We start from the raw sequence: 18,575 nt of genomic DNA on the forward strand, positions 1-18,575 counted from the left end.
GATTTTTCGAGACAGGGTTTCTCTGTGTAGCCCTGGCTGTCCTGGAGCTCACTTTGTAGACCAGGCTGGCCTCAACTCAGAAATCCACCTGCCTTTGCCTTCCAAGTACTGGGATTAAAGGCGTGCGCCACCACGCCTGGCTCTTTTATGCTTTAAAAGAAGAATTTTTCTCTTCATTTAAATGGTTACAGAGTGCCCTCTAAATATTAGTCACTAAGTGTCATGGTTTGAATATGCTTGGCCCAGGGAGTGGTACTAGTTGGAGGTGTGGCCTTGTTGGAGTAGGTGTGTCACTGTGATTGTGGGCTTTTAAGAACCCCATCCTAGCTGCCTGGGAGTCAGTCTTCTCCTAGCAGCCTTCAGATGAAGATGTAAAACTCTCCGCTCCTCCTACATCAAACCTGCCTGGACTTTGCCATGCTCCCACCTTGATGATAATGGACTGAACCTCTGAACCTATAAGCCAGCCCCAGTCAAATGTTGTCCTTCAAAGACTTGCCTTGGTCATGGTATCTGTTCACCTGACTAAGACACTTAAGCATAGAACATTTGAGACTCCTAAGGAAAATCACAGAGAAAAGCGAAGCCTCTGCGGTCTTAACTGTGGAGCCATCAGACCCTTCAGTTACAAAACTAAGATCACCTCCAGTCTGCTCCATCATGTCTCTCGGTCATTCAGGGGAACAGAAAACAAAACCCAAACTTTACACATTCTCCTTATAGACAGAATTGCCAGGCAAGGCGGAGGCAGAAGGATGTTCAAGGCCAAGCTGGTCTGCAGCAACCAGCACTTATCAAAGAAAACCATACAGACACAAGCACAGTCAGCAAACTCGGACTTGCTGATGGGAGAACACTCTATTAGAAACTTCCCGAGAGTTGGAAAGAATGAGTTCTGGGGTCCAACAAGGTGGCTCAGGAAGAGTGCTTGTGGCCGAGTTTAATAACTTCAGTTTGGTCCCTACAACCCACACGTCAGGAGTCCCGAGAAAGTCTTGTAGATAGACTACACTAAGGCTTGGCAAAGCTGGCATGTAGCAGATACTTAATATTTGCTGTATGGACAGATGGCCACTACATAAAATACAGTAAATGCCAGGAATGATGAAGAGAATTACTTCCAGAGTGGGGACTGGCTTGAGGCTTTTGTGAAGGAAGAAAATCCAGTTACACCTGAGAGAATTACACACAGGGAAGTGATGGGGCAGGGGTGGATCTCAGCTTGAGCCTGGCATGTGTTGTCAGCAGCAACTAGTGAGAGGCTGGACTGGACCCTCTAGGGGTCTCTTCCCAACCTTAAAACCCAGTTCACTATTGACCGATGACTGACAATGGGTGGCATTTTCCCAGTTAGGTCAGTGTCGTCATAGCACCTGAGGTGTGTGCAGGGACCCTAGAAAACTTGCCTAGAAAGGTGACTGGGCACTGTGTGGGGGTGGGGAGATCTAAAGCAGACACCCTCTTCCTAGTTCTGTAAGCACAACTTCTCTCAATCCTGAAGGTTCTGAACAAAAGAGCAATGAGTCTCAATGGTACCTGACTTATTTTCAGTAAACGGGACCTTTCTAAATTAAAAAGAACTTGGAGAATGTTTCACAAGACTATGGTGTCCTGTGGGACACGGGAGACAACTGATATATCAGTCCTTCTTGGCTCAGCTAAACTTCTTTCCACTGTGACATTTTGTACACTTTGTGTATTCCCTGGAGAGCAGGGGATGTTACCCTAGTGACTCTGAGTCCTTCATTTCTACAGACTAAAGCTATAGCTACGCTTCATGCTCACAGACACATACACACACTAGTGCTGGGGCTGGCATGGTAACACTAACCTACCGTGCAGGAGCCTTGGGTGTAATCCCCAGTACTGGACAACCCCCCAAAAGAAACCCCAGGAATGACAGCCTCATAATACTGTATTAGATAGCAAACAGCACAACAAGAGCATCTGGTTCACTTGTGAAATGAGAGTGAGTGATGCTACGATTAGAAAACCACTCATACCATTATTGAGAAGAACTTTTATCTGTCACCAATAGTTCCTGTGTGCAGAAATCAAGTATTTACAGTTACAAATGTCAGTCTGGGTTGGACTGTCATTCCCCCATAGTTTCCTAAAAGCATAGCATGGAAAGACACCGAGATGCCTCACAGTATTTTTGAAAGCTGTATTTGCCTCATTTAGGCAATAAATGCAACCCATCTGAATTGCCCTGTAGCCCCTCAGAGGAATGGGAGTGGACAGGGAAACCAGGGCTTTAAGCTGAGACTCTTAACTGGTTCCCTCAGCCTTCCCCGGGGGCTTGTCTCACACAGCTTGCTGTCCCCAGCCCAGCACTTCATGTGCTCTTGTCTAATGGCACACTCTGCTTTAGAACACGTGACTTTGAAGGACAGGAACACAATTTCATACTGAAATGATTTATAGTGGCTGGGCACAGCCAAACACTAGCTTGCACGTTAGTGACAGTCCCTGGCTTTGCTCCTGTTTTTGACCTCCATGCATCTGAACTCTTGCATTTCTCTGTCACTTGTGGGACATTTTAGAAACTTATACACAGCTGAGTTGGTCTGACTTTCCTACCTTTAAGAATAAATATTCTAGCAGGCCTTCTTTACAGAGCACCTCTACTTCATAGAGAAAAACTATAAAGTTACCTGGATCTATGTCTTTCTCGGTATTTGGCTTCTGTGATGCCTCTGAGGGACTTGTGTACCCCGTCGCAGGTTGAGCCAAGAGCTCAGGCTCTTCTGGAGGCTGCACACTGGTCACAGGTTGATCCAAGAGCTCAGAGTCCTTCTGCAGCTGCACACTGAGATCCCCTGCGTTTTCTTGTGCTAAGCTGTCTTGCTGGGGTGCCTGCATCTCTGGAGAAGAGCACATAGAGAGACCTTGATCAAAGACCAACTTTGGTTCATCCAACTGATCAGTACTCCCTCATCACCAGCCCAGCGTCCTAGATCCCATGAGCACAGGTTAAAAACAGAAGCAAGAGTTTTAACTTCTTTCACACTGATTGACAATAGCTAAGGTACAGATTTACAAAGAAACCTTTACTTCAAAGCATTTCATAAATGCAAGCCAGAATATGCCCACACAGACATGCAGAGGAGAATTCCAGTCCTGCAGAGAACCCAGGAACAACATAAAGAACAGTCTTTAATAATAATAATAATAATAATAATAATAATAATAATAATAATAATAATAAAGAACCCTCTTCCTTATGCACAGGCCGTTGGTCTCATAGCCCATAGAGGGAAGGGCATTCTGCACACGGGCAGCTTGCAAACGTGACTTTAGAACACTACTGAGCACTGTTAGAGTACTTCCAAACCACAATGGGCCCTTCTCCTCCTCTATGAGCCTGAGTGCATAGCACACTATGGCCCATGAGGAAGATCATTTCTTTGCAGCCTCATATTTTACTCCCCCCAAAATTATTTGAGTTTCTAACTTTTTTAAATCAATGTTATTTTATGTGTTTGGAGATTTTGTCTACACGTATGTGTGTGTACCATGTACACGCGGTACCCAGAGGCTAGAAAGAGGGTATCCCTTAGAACTGGAGGGTTAATGGTTGTGAGCTGTCACGTAGGTGCTGAAGACTGAACTCGAGTCCTCTGTGAGAGCAGCCGGTGTTTTTAACCACTGTGCCATCCCTCCAGCCTGAATGTTCCTTTCTTAACCAAAAACTTCCATTTTAAAACATGCTCATTTCTCCCAATTCTCAGGAAAATTAGCACCCTAAGGAAGTCAGGTATTTGTAACTACACTTGCTACCATTCTCCTTCAATATAACTACTTCCATTTGCAAAGCATGGCTACATAGAATACAACACATACAGGAATCAGGAGCTGTGTCAGGGTATCCTGGGGTCAGTTGAATAAATACATACTTCTATTTGTCCAGTGCTGTAGGAAAGCTCATCCTGCCTCCATCCTTGGCTAACATAAAACCCCTGGGGCCTAGTGTCGCATAACTGGAGTAAACTGCTGTCCCTAAGAAGTAGGAGATAACAGGATACCCACAAAAGGTGAAAAGTTCTATTCCAGCTACTATGAAATCAAGAAACTAAAAACAAGTCTGCCATATGACCCAGCTATACCACTCCTGAATGTCACCCACTGGACTCCAAGACACCATAATGCAGAAATACACACACATCAGTGTTTACGGTAACCCTAGTCCTTACTATGGAGTGATGGAAACAAACTGGGTGTCCAATGACAGAGGGACAGACAATGAAAATGGGAGACGTGGTAGAATCTTTTCAGTCATGAGGATGAATGAAGTCACGTCATTTTCAGGAAGACGGAAACAGCTGCAAGTCATGTTTAGTGAAGTCTGTCTCCAAAGGACAGATATCACAGTTGCTCTCATTTCTGGATCTCAGGATTTATATAGTATACAAACTCAGTTATGTATATATGACATGGAAATTGAATGAACCTGTCTAGAGGAACATCGAAGGCTAACTGGATGGGGAGGGATGAAGAGAGGGAGGGTAGCGTGGCCTAGAGATGGACAGGCTTGAAGTAGGTCGCATATTTTAAATGTTATAAAATCAGCGTAGTGCTGAGTATGCGCCTTTACAGAAAAATCCATGAAGAAATGATGTTCCTAAAGCCCCTTCTCTAACTTACATGAAAGCTGTACTCTGCTAAGAGCTTTACTTGGTGATCTGTTTTCTTGGTTATGTATTTCTCGTAAAGTTTTTACAGTTTCCCTTTGAAGATGAAAACCAGTTTCAGTGTACCAATGGGAAGACACCCATTGGTATGGGGGGGGGGGAGAGGGGCAATCTGCCTTAATGCTTAGCCTTTTTAAAAGGAAGCTGGAAGGGGAGGTTCTATAGGTCTAGACCCTCTCCTCTAGACACTCCTTTAGAACTATGACTAGACTTGTACAAACAGGAAGTGGAGCACTTTAGTATATCCCACCCCACACAGGTCCCATCCCCCATCCCCACTCCTGCAGACTATCTCCACAAGGTCATAGACAGGTACCTTACCTTCTCCTGGTCCAGCCCAGCCTTCCTCTGGAGGTGGAGGTGTGACTAATGGGGCAGTCTCCACTCCAGAGTATTGGTACCTGACAAAATAGATCAGGTCTTGTATGTCATTCAACACCTCGGCTTCTTCCAACGGACTGCTCTCTTTGGAGCCCAGGTCCCTATTTTTGGCCACTCCTGTATCAAGCATTTTCTCCGCCACACTTAGAATTAGTGACTCCGAGGCACGGAAGACTTTATCTAGGACTTTCTCCACGTTGTATGGCAGGCTGTCCTGGTGTGCTGATCTCAACCTTATCGACATGTCTTCAAGCAAGCCCTCCAGCTCACGAACATCGAAGTACTTCAAGAAACGATGCAGGGACTGTTGGTCGTCCTTGAAGAAGCTGTTTATGATAGGCAAGTCTTCCCTTATACTCTTGAGCACTATGTCAGGAATTTCAGGTGTAGCTCGCCGGGACGGGTTATCCCTGAGGTCTTCATCATCCGTCCCCTGGCTTTCTGAAACTCCAAACGCCTTGGGATCTTCCGGCTCCCCTTCTGAGATTTCTTCTGCCCCAGGGTCTTCAAGTCCCAAGGTGTTGACTAGTTCTTCCTCTGGGTGGTCTTTTTGTAGGTCATTAGGGTCTTTACTCAGAACAGCTTCCCCAGAGCCTGGAGTCTGAGTTGCTGGCTCGTCAGGAAGGCCGTGGACTTGAGAGGGCCTCTGGGCTCTCACATCTGCAAGATGGCTTTCTTCACTGTCCACCACCACACTATCTGACTCCTTGCCCACATCACCTGCCTCTTCAGATGTGGTTTCCCTCTTTTGTCCAGTCTCCAAAATCATATTAGCTGATTGTTTGTTTTTTTCAGTGTTAAGATTAAGAGTCCCCAAAATTACTTTTTCAAAAACTTGAGAATTCATATCTGGCTTCCCGTTGTGAGCGCTGGGGTAGTTTCCTTTAGACTGCTGTGCACTCACAGCATTTTCATCCTCCAGCAGCCCCTCATGGGGATAGTTGTCGTCGTCCTCCTCCTCCGAGTCTGGCCTTCCAAGTTGGACACTCAACACTTCAGGGCTCTCAGCCGCCTGTGGCCTTCGTGTGGCCCTGGGCTGCTCCTCATCTGTCCCATCTTCCCTGCTCTCTTCCTCAAGAAACCCTGTCTTCTCATTCACATGCTTACTGACTACAGCAGCTACGTCTCGCTCTTGCTGCCAAGAAAGATTTCTTCCCGAAATAGGAACTTTCTCCCCCAGTTCTCTTGAGAGACCAGTTTCCTCTGGAGGGGAGAATCTAGGTTGATTCTCAGTTTTAAGACCTGGTTCTAGAAATCCCTCCTGCTGGCCCGCTTTTGGTCCACTGACAGAAACGTCTGGGACCTCTGTACTGTCTTTGGATGCATCAGGCTTATTATTTCCCATGAGTGGTGCAACACCCAAGGAGTTGGGCTTATTATTTTCCGTCATTGAACTCCCCAAAGCTCTGGGTACTGATTCACTCTCCAAGCCGTCTCTCTGGATCTCTCTGGTCTTGTCTTCATGGAGGGTTTCCTTTGAGATATGGACAACTGGTTCTTTTAGGTCATTTTCTTTTTTTTCAAAGACTGCTTTTAGTGTAAAGTCTCTGCCCTTTTCAGCACCTGGCAGAGGGTTGAGCTTGCTATTCTGAAGACGATAAGCACTAGTCGTTTCTGACTTGGCATCCTCTGATTCTGACTCAGGATGTACCAGGCCTTTCCTGGATTCCTGTATGTCCTTTTCTTCTCCTGTAACGGCAAGTTCTGGGTCTGTTTCTGAGTCCTTTACATCATTTGTTTTGGGCTCTTCTACAAAAAGATCATCACCCTCGTCCTCGCTGTCTGTATGGCCAGCTGTTGTCTGTGGCTTCCTCCGATGGCTAGGTGAAACTAACACATCCTCCTCCCCCTCCTCTATAGATCTCTCTAAATCCACCATACCAGTTTTTCCTTCACCTCCCGTGACAATAGAAAAGAAAGCATCCCCCCAGGTAGGGGGCTCAACTTTATCCTCTTCACTCAAGTTCGGATCCTTATCTGTTAAATATTTCTCTACCATGGGCTTCCCGGGGGCTTTCTCGTCTTTGTCTATGAAGGTTAGTAATGGTAGCTCATCAGAGCTGTCTGTGTTCTCCTCCTCCTCCACCTCCTCCTCCTCCTCCTCCTCCTCCATTGGGTAATACTCAGCATCCAGCTCCTCACTGAAGCCATCCTCTAATGAAGTGACCAGTCTGGTTGCCTCATCGTCAGACACAAGGGCGTCGGCAGTTGAACCAAACTTGGTTTTCAGGTCGAGACTCATTTCAGTTTTCAGGACTTTGTAAGCATCTGTCTTCTCCTGCTCCACCGAGACAGGAGAACTATTGCCAGTTCTGTTTTCACTTCCTGGCACTTTTAATTTATCATGCAGAATTTCTTCAAAAGTGTCCAATGAAGACTGCACTCCCGGAGCATTAGTTGCTGGACTGTTGGCATGGGGGTGGCTCTCCTGAGCTGAGGGCTGTCCTTGCAGTTCCTCAGTGCCCTCTGAGAAAGCACCTTCTCCATCCCCCGAATCAGCTCTGACTGCCTGGGGCTCAGGCACAGGGTCAAGTTCACGCCCCCGAGACTCCTCAGGAGATTTCTCTCTGTGCCTTGAAACTTCTTCGGCTTTCTTCGACTCTTCGGGTACAAAGTCCTCCAGTTCCAAAAATCCTAAAAGTTCTTCTACATTATAACTATTAAAATCATCTCTTCCTCCTTCAAAGCAGACAAAGTCTGTCTCCTGTATGGGGAAAACAAAGACATTAGCACCTCAACAGCTCAGTGTCCCAAGAGCAACTCCTTATTCACACCAGTGATGCAGACTGCGCCTGGTTCCAGGAGGGCTTTGAGCCAGTGCGGGCCTGTACAGGGGTATATCACGTTGGGAGGGGGAAGAACGGCTCTTGTGGCTGGTGAGTTTGCTTGGCCCCCATCCCTGGTATCTGTTTGGAAAATAATCTGTTCGCCCATGCTATCAGTTTTATGGAGACAGTTGGAGGCTTCCTGTTGGCCAGCTCTGGTTAGGTAAATCCATCTTATTCTACAGTGCAATTACTTCTGCATTATAACAGACAAACAAAAACTGGGTCACATTCTCTGAAAAGCACAGCGAGTAAACCAACGGAGACCTGAGAGTCTCCCTCTACGCAACTTCCTTCGGCCTTTCTCAGTTTGCTCTGCACACTTGGTGGCAGTGCCTTTTATTGTCAGCTCGATAGCATGGATAATTGTCTAGGAGACAGGCCTCAGGCCATGGCTGTGAGAGTTTCTAGCCCAGGTTAACTGACAAGGGAAGACCCCCTTGCAGACAGCAAGCATCCAGGGTCCCGGATGATATAAGCAGCAGAAAGCAGCCTTAATGCCAGAATTTGTCTCTCCAGTATCTAACCACAGATGCACCATGAGCATCTGCCTCCTGCTTCTACAGACAAGACTTCCCTGCCTTGATGAACTACGCTCCAAACCCAGAGACAAAACCAGTGCTTCTCTCCTTGAGCTGCATTTGCCACATACTCCTGGCAGCAAGAGAAAAGCGACAGACAGAAGGGAAGGCGGCTGTGTGGTCGTCCGGCCCTGGGCCTCCTGTTTCCAATAGCTGGATGTTCTCTTTGTTCACAAGCTGTCTGGGGAGCTACAAGACCACGAAGCTCTCTACCCCACAGTCCTCTACACCACACATCTCTGCCCATCCAGCTAGAAACAGGCAGAATCACCCGGCTGTGGTGTTCTAAGGCTTCATGGATTTTTGAAACATACCTTCATTGGACTTGGAAATACTTATCAGCTAAAAGGTATCTCAGTGACAGAGTAAGAATTTAAAGCAGTGGTTCTTAATCTGTGGGTCTTGATCCATTTCGGGGTCAAACAGCCCTTTTGTAAAGGTTGCATATCAGATATTCACATTATGATCCATAATTAGCAAAATTACAGTTATAAAGTAGCAACATAGTAAATTTATGGCTGGGGTCACCACAACGTGAGGAGCCGTATTAAAGGGTTGGAGCATTAGGAAGATGGAGAATCTCTACTTTAGAGGGATGAAGAATGGTGTCAGAGGGTGTCAGAATCTCCACTTGTATCATTTCTGGAACAGTAACCCAAAACAAGGTTCAGGGGGATACCTTTCAGAAAGTTAGAGTTCTCGGCAGCAATTAATATCTGTTTTTAAGACTTCATATGTCTATGTTCTTTTTTTTTTTCCCATAAGCAACTGGTAACGATGGAATCCCATACTAAGTAGAACATTAAAAGAGCAGCTAAGAGACTTGTTGTCCCCAACTAAACCTTCATGGTGTTCTGGGGAGACCTGTCCCGTGAAGAGGGGCTGGTGGTTAGCTCCTTGTATCATTGGCATTTCTGAGCTTAAAATCTGTCTTAATGTCAAGAGAAGGATGGCGTGGGGAGAGTGATGAGAGGGAACACAGAGTCCATAGTGGGTAAGGTCTAGCTCCCTTCCTGTACAGCCTCTTTGTCAACAGAGAACTGCAACCTGTAAAACGGTCTGATGACCCCGGGAGTACTGAGGGCTCTGAAGAACAGTGTCAGGCCTGCGACCCAGTCTACAAACTGCCTTAGACCTACAGTCTCGAGCTCTGTGGTCACCTGAAAGGCGTGGGCGTTACTGATGTGTTCCAAAGTCTCAGTTAAGAATCACTGGGGATGGGGATTCTAGGATGAAAAATCCCCTCAGACACAAGAGTAGTAAATCTGTGCTGTGAATGAATGCTCTGTAGAGGGAGAGCTAGACCCTTAGACACTTGAGACTGCACCCCATGGAAAGCCATTACGTTACTTTTCCAGATCTGTGACATAGGCATTAGATCACTAGAGTCGGGGGAAAAAGCCTTTGTTGCAACAGGTCTGCACACAATTTAGTTTGATTAACTGAACCTACTTTCTATGTATTTAAAACGCTTAGTACCCATTGAGTAATTTTCAAATTAGAACACCTCTTTTTGCTTGTAAAATAAAATTGTTTACCTCTATAACTAAATACAAAGACTTTTTTCTTTCTTTCTTTTTTTCTTTCTTTCTTTCTATTTTTTTTTCTTTTTTTCTTTTTTCTTTGAAACAAGGTCTTAAATAGTTCAGGCTGGCCTTTAAGTTCAGGCCTTTTAAGAGGACCAGGACTGACCCTGCTGCTGCCACCTCCCAAATATTACAATTGTAAGTGAGTATCATCACACATGGCTAAGATATTAAATCTTAACTTCCACATATTTAAAAAAGGCGGGGGAGCCCTGTATATCAGTCTACAGCCTCTAAGTCCTATAAGAACATCCATTTCAATATATTAGACAATTCTAAGAATAATCTCCTACAAATGCTTTTCAAACATTTCTTCTTTTTTTTAGTTAGTCTATTCCAAATTAAAATCTGATGCACAACTATTGTTTTTCCCCTGTCCAAGCACGGCCAAAGACTTTCAGAAGAGATGATTGTACTATATAAGAAGTGCCTGGGGAAATGCAGTGTCTTACCTGACAACATCTTAAACTGGCAGTACCACCACCACCAAGAGTTTTAATTGATTTCAGCTGATGAACTTATAAGGCAGTTTGTAACTGAGAACAACTTACATCTGCTGGAATGTGTAGCTCTTCTTCCGTGTATTTATGAAGTACCTTGATCAAATCTTTTGGAAAATATCCAAAACTGTTTTCAACCTATGTGAAAAAAATGGGCAAAAGGGACAAATGTCAATCAAGTTCTGTATGAGAAATACAAAGGACAGACGATTACACTGATGGGAAATACTTAAAGAGACAATGTATAAACAAGAGGAAAGGACATTTGCTGTTAATAATTAAGCTGCAATGACTGTGCCAATGAAAATTAATATTGTTAAACCAACAGTTCTCTGAGCCACAGACATGTTCTTTTTTATATCGCTAACATAGAACGCTAAGAAGTAATCGGAGATCCGGACAAGAGAAACTTCCTGCACACTGTGTGGTTAAGACCTGACAAACCAAAGCTACTAGAAACACGGTTCCAAGTGCTCTCTGGCAAGAATCTACATGAGCACTTGATTACATTGCTCCTCAACCACATTTAACAAGTTTCTCTTATCAATTTACAACAGCCATGGAAATCAGCAGAAGCAAACAAGACTTCTCAGATGTGTGCAGTTACAGCAAACAATACCTATTGATGCCATGTGCTGTGGTAGCTTTCTCCAAAACCAGCATTCAGAAGTATTTGGGGACATTAAATAAAATTATGACATAATGCATACTTACCTACTTCTCAGGCTTCAGCTCCATGTAAAATAAATCTACAGAAATAACCCCAGTCTTTCTTAGCACTCATAACTAAGAATCATAAAATGTGCATGTGTGTATAGAAGCTCCATTTGAGAAATTGGCCTTCACTGGCCACCATCTGAAAGGAAGCAGAGACCTATTCCCAACCAGACTGATAGACAGACTGATAGACAGACTCTGATAGACAGACTGATAGGCAAGTCTTCCTTATCACTAATTCTAAAACATCCCCATTCACTAGCGTCCAGGGTCTATCTGAAAACCATCTGGAGGGTGTGTTAGCACTAGAACAAACCCCCAAAGATTAGATAAGAAAGGTCATTAAAAGCCACTAGCCTGACAGATAAACCTTGAGACTCTAGGAAAGCAAAAAAGACTCCAGGATGGGAATTAAGATAAACAAGTTATTCTGAAAACTAGGAGAACTGTTAATTCTGCAAATAGTGAGGTTCCTGAAATGTGAGCAGAAATACATTTTCCTTCTGTAGGAAAATTCTGAGTTGGATGTAGACAAGTGAAGGAATCCAGAGAAAAAGGGAGGGGGTGCTCCTCCTCAATCTGTCAACTGAGACTACAGCTCACAGAGAGCTCTAGGATCAGACGCTGGGGCCACCCCTTCCTACAGTCTCAGGGAACTACAGGCCCTCGAAGAGGCAACCCTTATGTCTAATCTGGTGTCTGTGTATCGCTCCTGCCAAGGCACTGCTGACTTGATTTGGGGATGGAGAGGATAGCGTTTGTCTTAGGAGGGCCAAAGCCACGTCTGCCTAAGCTATTTGGAGAACAAGTGTAATTAAGTGTTGTACTACCCTGTAAAGAAACACTCAAAAAGATGGCAGATAAGGCAGGTGGGTTTTTTGACTTGATAGTGAGCGGAGACACCAGTTGGCAGGCCAGCAAAATAGTAAAAGGACTGTCATAGGAGCTGGGCAGACAGTCCCACCCAAGCATGTCCATGGCCATCAGCAAAGGTCACTTTCTGGCTGGATGTTGAAAGCAGAGTTTCTTAAGGAGGCGTGAGGTGAGGGCCGGGGATGTAGAGTGCTTGCCTAGTGCGTGTTGACTCTTGGTCTGATAGGAAGGAAGCACTACCCAAATGGTGCATCCCTGTAATCCCAGGATGAGGGGGGTGGGGGCAGGAGGACCAGGAGCTCAAGGCTAGCAGAGTAAGAACGATGACCCAGAAGGAACACTATGGCTAGAGGTGGAAGAGCCAACAGGCCAGAGGAAAACAAAAACCCAGCTTATTTACCCAGAAGCCCAAAGGCCAAATGAACAAATGTACCACAGGCACATGGGAAGCAGCCCCAGAGCCAAGACTATGCAGACACTCAGCTGGGAACCATGAGAGAACAGCGCAGACTCGTCCTCATATCTGTGAGGAAGCCTGTGAGCAGCCACTGGGACGCTGTGCCCCACCATTCGATGCTTTCAAACCCCCAGAGGAAGCTGGAATGCTGACAGATCAATTTTTTCTCCATAAGGGGTTTCTAGAATCGTGTTCTCTGTTGATCGTTGGTGTTTTATTGAGAATGAACCTTCCAGGTTGGAAGTGGGGGTGTTTCTAAGCTGGAATATCCCCTGGGCCATCACAGACCCTTTGGTCAACAACCTCCCATGGACCAGCCCTCTTCAGAAGGAAAACACAACTCCCATGTGCTTGTCAGCCAGGTTCCTGCTGCTGAGTCTCCTTCTTAAACTATAACAGGCCCTGATGGATACAGCCAAGGCCAGCCATGTCTGATGCCAGGAGGCAAAGAATGTTGGGAACAGAATCCCAGGGGGACCTTCCAAGCACAAAGAAAAGCAAGAAGAAGATAACTCAGAAGTTACAAACCAAACAAACCAACTGTGTGAATGCACACAGTGAACACAGTATCTCCCATTCTGTGTGTTCCTGCCTACATGTATGTATGTGTATATGCATGTATGTGCAGGTCTGTGTAAGTACAGGAGTGTGTGTGTGTATACATATGTGTGTGCATGTATGAGTGTGTGTGTGTGTGTGGTACATGTATATTAGTATATGTGTGTGTATGTATTAGAATATGTGTGGTGCACATGTGTGTGTATGCATGTGTGTGTGCATGCGTGTGTGTGTGTGTGTGTTTGTGTGTGTGCGTGTGTGCGTGCGTGTGTGTGTGTGGTACATGGGTGTGAAGGCCAGAGGACAACCTCACTGTATTCCTCAAGCACTGTCTACCTGGCGGGTTTGTTTGGGTTTTTTGTTTGTTTGTTTGTTTGTTTTCTGAGTTTTTTAGTTTTGTTTCTTTGGGTTTTGTTTGGAGTTTGAGATAGGGTCTCACTATGTAGACCAGGCTGGCCTGAAACTCCCAGAGGTCTGCCTGCTTCTCCATCACTCATGTCTTATGAGTTTTCCTCTCTCTGAGTAGATGAGGCTGTCTGGCCTGTGAGCTTTAGGGCTCCACCTGTCCAGTGCATCCCTGACTCTGGCATTATAAGCACACCCCACAAAGCCTGGCTTTTAAAAGTAGGTTCTGGGGATCAAACTCTGGTCTTGGCTAAGCTACCTCCCTTGTCCTGTTTTGGCTTTCTGACTGACTATTTTTACAGAAAAAAAGCCATATAAAGTCAGCTTTAGGCCTGCAGACCTGAGGCACTATCTTGCACATAGCTTACAAGATTGATGACCACAAATCTTCTTTCTTGAAGCAATGAGAGATGTTCAGGTCTTTGCCATTTTGACTTCTATTGTACATGCAGTGTCCTCTATAGCTGCGGAGCAGTAGCCAGAACCAGTTCAGTTCTGTTTCAGAAACCTCTGCCTTACCCCTACTATGTGCCAGGCCTGAGGCCTTGCTAGGACCACAGGGCTGCCTTCTCTTTACAGTCTAGGAAAGACACCATCAACAGCCTCAACTAAAGCGATTTAAATCTGCAGGGCTACAAAAATCCCACAAAAATAAGAAAATAAAGCGTTTCACCATTTTACTTACACTTCCGGCCCAAACTTCAGGGGATCCCCCTGCCAGTTTGTAGTAGACATAGACATCGTCACCTTTTTTAAAATTCACAAAACGACAATCAGGGCCCGTGAAGTCTTCAAGAGCTTTACCACGGTACATTAACACTGTATACAGAAATAGAAAAGAACAAAAGCAATATTAGGATTTTCACAGCCTCCCCCACATTTTCTAATGTTTTTTTGAAGATGGGGTTGCAAGCATCCCAAGCTGGCTTTAAATGTCTTTGGTAGCCAAGGATGGCCCCAGAGCTCCTCATCCTCCTGCCGTTCTCTCTCCAGTGCAGGAATCTCCGTCCCACGCTAGAGATCAAAGCCACGGTTCTGTGCATCTATGGCAAGCATTACCAATCAGCTCTTAGAGATGTTTCAGGAAATATAAGAATCCCATTGCACACAATAATCAAGCCTTCCCAGAATTCTTCTGGAATTAATTTCAGTTCACATGCTCCAAGTGTCTAAAATCCCGAGAGCCCCATTGCTTTAAGTCACATCATCTTCTATAATCAGATGAGGGAAACTTTCTGCTTTTCTCTCTGGCTAAGCCTGAGAAACTGAAAACCCACTACCACAGATGCCCTCTCAGGTCAACCGTTTGTTTTCCTCTCTGATCTTCTTCTAGCCCACCCACCCCCATTCTTTTCCCTATTCCACAATCATAAAAAGCTTCATTTGTGGATGTGTAAATGCAGGTGCAGGTGCTGACTGGTTTAAACATAGCTAACTGTGGAGATAACAGGGAGCCAGGAAGATCGCCCAGGAATCCCCAAGGGGTCAATTAAACCTGAGCTAACCACTAACAGGCACTGCCTGTAAGTGGCTGCAACTGTTTCTTTGCGGCAGTAAACACTGCTGGTTTCATTTGTGGCTAAGTCGTTGTCTCTGCACTGTGTCTGGGTGAGTTAACAGGGAGGCAGATTATCACATTCTATGAGGGATCCAATCAGTCACAAGGCAGTGTTTTCTAAAAGCAATCACATCGATGTCTCAACATTAAGGTTTCCAGCCAAGGCCCGGTGGTGTAAACCTGTAATTCCAGTATTCAGGAAGCTGAGGCAGGGGGATCATAAGTTCAAGGCTTGAGTGGAGTACAGAGGGAGTTCAGTGCCAGTCTAGGTAACAATACAAAGAGGACCAAAGACACAGCTCAGTAGTAGAAGGTTTGATGCTTATATGCTATGGACAAGGACCTAGACCTGCAGTATTGTGAGTACACACACACACACACACACACACACACACACACTAGCAAATCTAAAAAAGCTTTCAAAACAAATTTTTCTAGAAACAAAATTCAAGATGGCTATTTCATTTATCAGGAGCCAAACAAAACTATGAGACTAGGTCAAAAGTTATCTTCTCATTTAAAATGCAGCTCTTTGGCCGGACATGCTGCCACTTGTCTTTAATCTTAGCACTAGGAAGAGGCGGGCAAGTGCTCCATGAGTTCTGGACCAGCCCAATCTATAATTGCATCCCAGGCCAGCTAGGGCTGCACAGTGAGACTCTGTCCCAAATGAATGAATAAGTAAATAAATATATATACAGAACTTCCATCACACCAACAGGAACAGCATTTGCCAAATGAAATTAGCAGTGCATTAAAGGGCAGAGACATGGGCTAACGGAAAGCACATTTTGTCTAAAAGCAATAGTTCAACAACACGTCCTTAAAATACATCTTCAATGGGGCAAGCATGCATTTAGAAGGGCTAACTTGGTTTTTAAAGCTAAAATAAGATTATTTTCAGACATGCCAGCATCCTAACTCAGCTGAGACTGAGCAAGAGGTCAGACAAAAGGAACTTAGGACTGGGGGTCCTACTCAGATTGGAAACGGCACTGTTTCTGGTTCCCTCCTTAGATTCTTGAGGAGGTACAGTAACGTATCACGGACAGTCAGTATGTACCACTTACCATTTATGAGTGACATGCACACTGAGTGACACCTTTCCTGACACCTGACGGGACAGCCAATGTCAGTATATACCACTTATCATTTATGAGTGACATGCACACCGAGTGACACCTTTCTTGACACCTCCACCACAAGCACTTCCTACCAGCGACAGACACCTGGGCCCTGCTTCTTCTATCATTGCCTCTTGTGTTTGACTACATTTGTTTGGGCCTGGGCCACTCCTCAAGTTACACTATAGCCTGGAACTCTTCCAACCGTGAGCCTCAGTTCTGAGGCAGCATCAGTGATACGGTCCCCCCGGTCCCCCCACGCTTTGAGGAACTCAGGTAGGTCAGTGCCTGACAGCAAAGAACAGAAGACGCCTGGCAACAGTCAACGACCAAATGGTAGTAGGGCACGAAAGGGAGAAGTCGCTGTGGTGGCTTTACCTTCGCCGTTTATTTACAGTGGCCCGGGGTTACAGCTAGGACCTAGAATCTCAGCGACATAAATTACAGGCGCCTCTTTTTTTCTTTAATGGCATTGGAGTAAACCATTCAAGTTGTGAATTTTGATTTTTTTTTCATAACACCAATTGAAATACAAATGGCTAACCTACACTCTTCTAAGTCTTTTAGAATGAACACTTTTCTGAATGGACTGCTGTGATTTATGAAGGACATCGTCAGTGAGTTACAGTTTCTGGAAACCAACCTAAAAACAGTATGAATTATTCTGGGCAGGAATAGGTCCCAGCAACATAGGGGACTAAGGGAAAGGCTGGACGGATTCCTAAGACCCTTGGAGTATTTATTATCACCGTTACAGTAGTAGCCCTCTTCTAATCCTAACCTTCCCCATGGCCCACCTCCAACCCTGGCATCTCCAACCTAGGACTAGGGCGCGACTGCGCACAGAGAAGGCGGCTGCGGTTCTCAGGTAGTGACAGGTGCAGCAACTTGGCCGCTTAAAGAACGAAAGACTTTGACATTCCCGCAGCCCTGCTTGGGAGCTGGCAAAAGGCTTCTATGCAAAAGAGCGACAGGACTGAAGGAGAAAACCGGGAAGACCACAGAATACACTGCTTGCTTGGCCTCGGGATTCATCCAGTTCCTCTGGTTCCAAAGATGATGCGAGCTGGTCCCGATGCAGCCAAGAGGGGAAGAGGCAGCGCCGGGGTGCCTGCTGGAGGAACCCCGCCGTCAATCGGCCGCTGGGAATGCGCCCCAGATCTCTAAGCGCGTGGATCTCGGTCTTGCGTGGACCCAGGTCCCCGCGGCCGGCGTTAAAACGCTCTTGGCTGCAGCATGGGGCGTCCAGGATGCGGGGGCTCGCCACCCAATCACCCTGGGAGCCCAAGGGGAGTGCGGGGATAAGGAAGCTGGGAGCTGCACCCTGGAAACCCGGCTGGGTCTGCGGCGCCCCCAAGTAGGGTCAGAGGAGCAGAGAGCAAATCCGGCAACAAGTGGTAGGCACGGCCTCTACGGCGATTGCCGAGTAGAGCGTACCAGCGCGGGCTCCGCGGGCCTGCGACCCCTAGGCCAGGTGCCGGCTGTGGGACTCCGACCCGCGCTGCCACCGCAGCCACTCGGGAACCGGCCGTCCGCCCCGCCACCCCGGACTCACTGCTGCACTCTGCGTCCCCGCACACTTTGAGGTCCGAGAAGCGCCGTCCGTGGCTGAGATCCGACTGGCCCGGGACCCACCAGAGCGCCCCCAGCACGAACAGCCAGAAGAGCAGCCCCGGCGCCGCAGCCATGTTGTGGCCACCGCGGGCCCGGGTGACGCGGAGGCCGCCGGCGGGCGGTGTCGGGGGCGGGGCAGGAGCGGGCGGTGCCGGGGGAGGCGCCCAAGAGGCGGGCTGCTGCGAGTGACACGTCAGCAAGGGCTCAGCAAGGGATGCGCGGTGACTTGGAGGAGGCCTTGGCGTCCCTCCCGAACTGCTACCTTGATGACCGTCAGAGGCACCTTCCCCTCGCCCAATCGCGAGCCTCGGCTCGGGCGCCTTCACAGACGACCCTCCGCGTCACCAGGTTCGTCACTCCGCATCTCAGCGCCATCCCAACAGGTTTTTCGTCTTCCTCCTTCAGCTTCGGATTTCTGGTCCATGGTAAACAGCCATCTCTCTCCATCACTTCTTCCAACCACCGCTTTTAGTTCTGAACCGCCAAGTCCCACACGGAACTGGATACAGTGTGTAACTGATCCATGCTCAATCCCAAACCCTGACACACACACACACACACACACACACACACACACTTCAGACTCCATGGGGTTCTTTGGGACCTCCATGGCCCTTTTTTATTTCAGTGGAGTAGTGGGTGAGACAGTAAATTAGAAATTGCCATCCTTTAAGGAGAGGGTTGGTGGACAGTGGCCCTCTG

General features: G+C 46.6%; 1 protein-coding gene across 2 annotated transcripts in view; it reads right to left on the minus strand.

The window, feature by feature from the left end:
* Positions 1 to 18,127, minus strand: part of Mia3 (MIA SH3 domain ER export factor 3) — a 41,044-nt gene extending 22,917 nt beyond the window's left edge. For both annotated transcript variants that reach the window (XM_021198507.2, XM_029538722.1), the window contains exons 1-5: positions 17,815 to 18,127; positions 14,263 to 14,396; positions 10,619 to 10,705; positions 5,016 to 7,779; positions 2,658 to 2,867 (exon numbers count right to left, since the gene is read on the minus strand). In XM_021198507.2, the coding sequence (XP_021054166.1) occupies positions 2,658 to 2,867; positions 5,016 to 7,779; positions 10,619 to 10,705; positions 14,263 to 14,396; positions 17,815 to 17,947 (3,328 nt within the window). In that variant the 5' untranslated portion in view covers positions 17,948 to 18,127. The remainder of the gene's footprint in view (positions 1 to 2,657; positions 2,868 to 5,015; positions 7,780 to 10,618; positions 10,706 to 14,262; positions 14,397 to 17,814) is intronic.
* Between the last annotated feature and the right edge of the window lie 448 nt (positions 18,128 to 18,575).

This window comes from Mus pahari, chromosome 5 (assembly GCF_900095145.1).
Source record: "Mus pahari chromosome 5, PAHARI_EIJ_v1.1, whole genome shotgun sequence".
Lineage (NCBI taxonomy): Eukaryota > Metazoa > Chordata > Mammalia > Rodentia > Muridae > Mus > Mus pahari.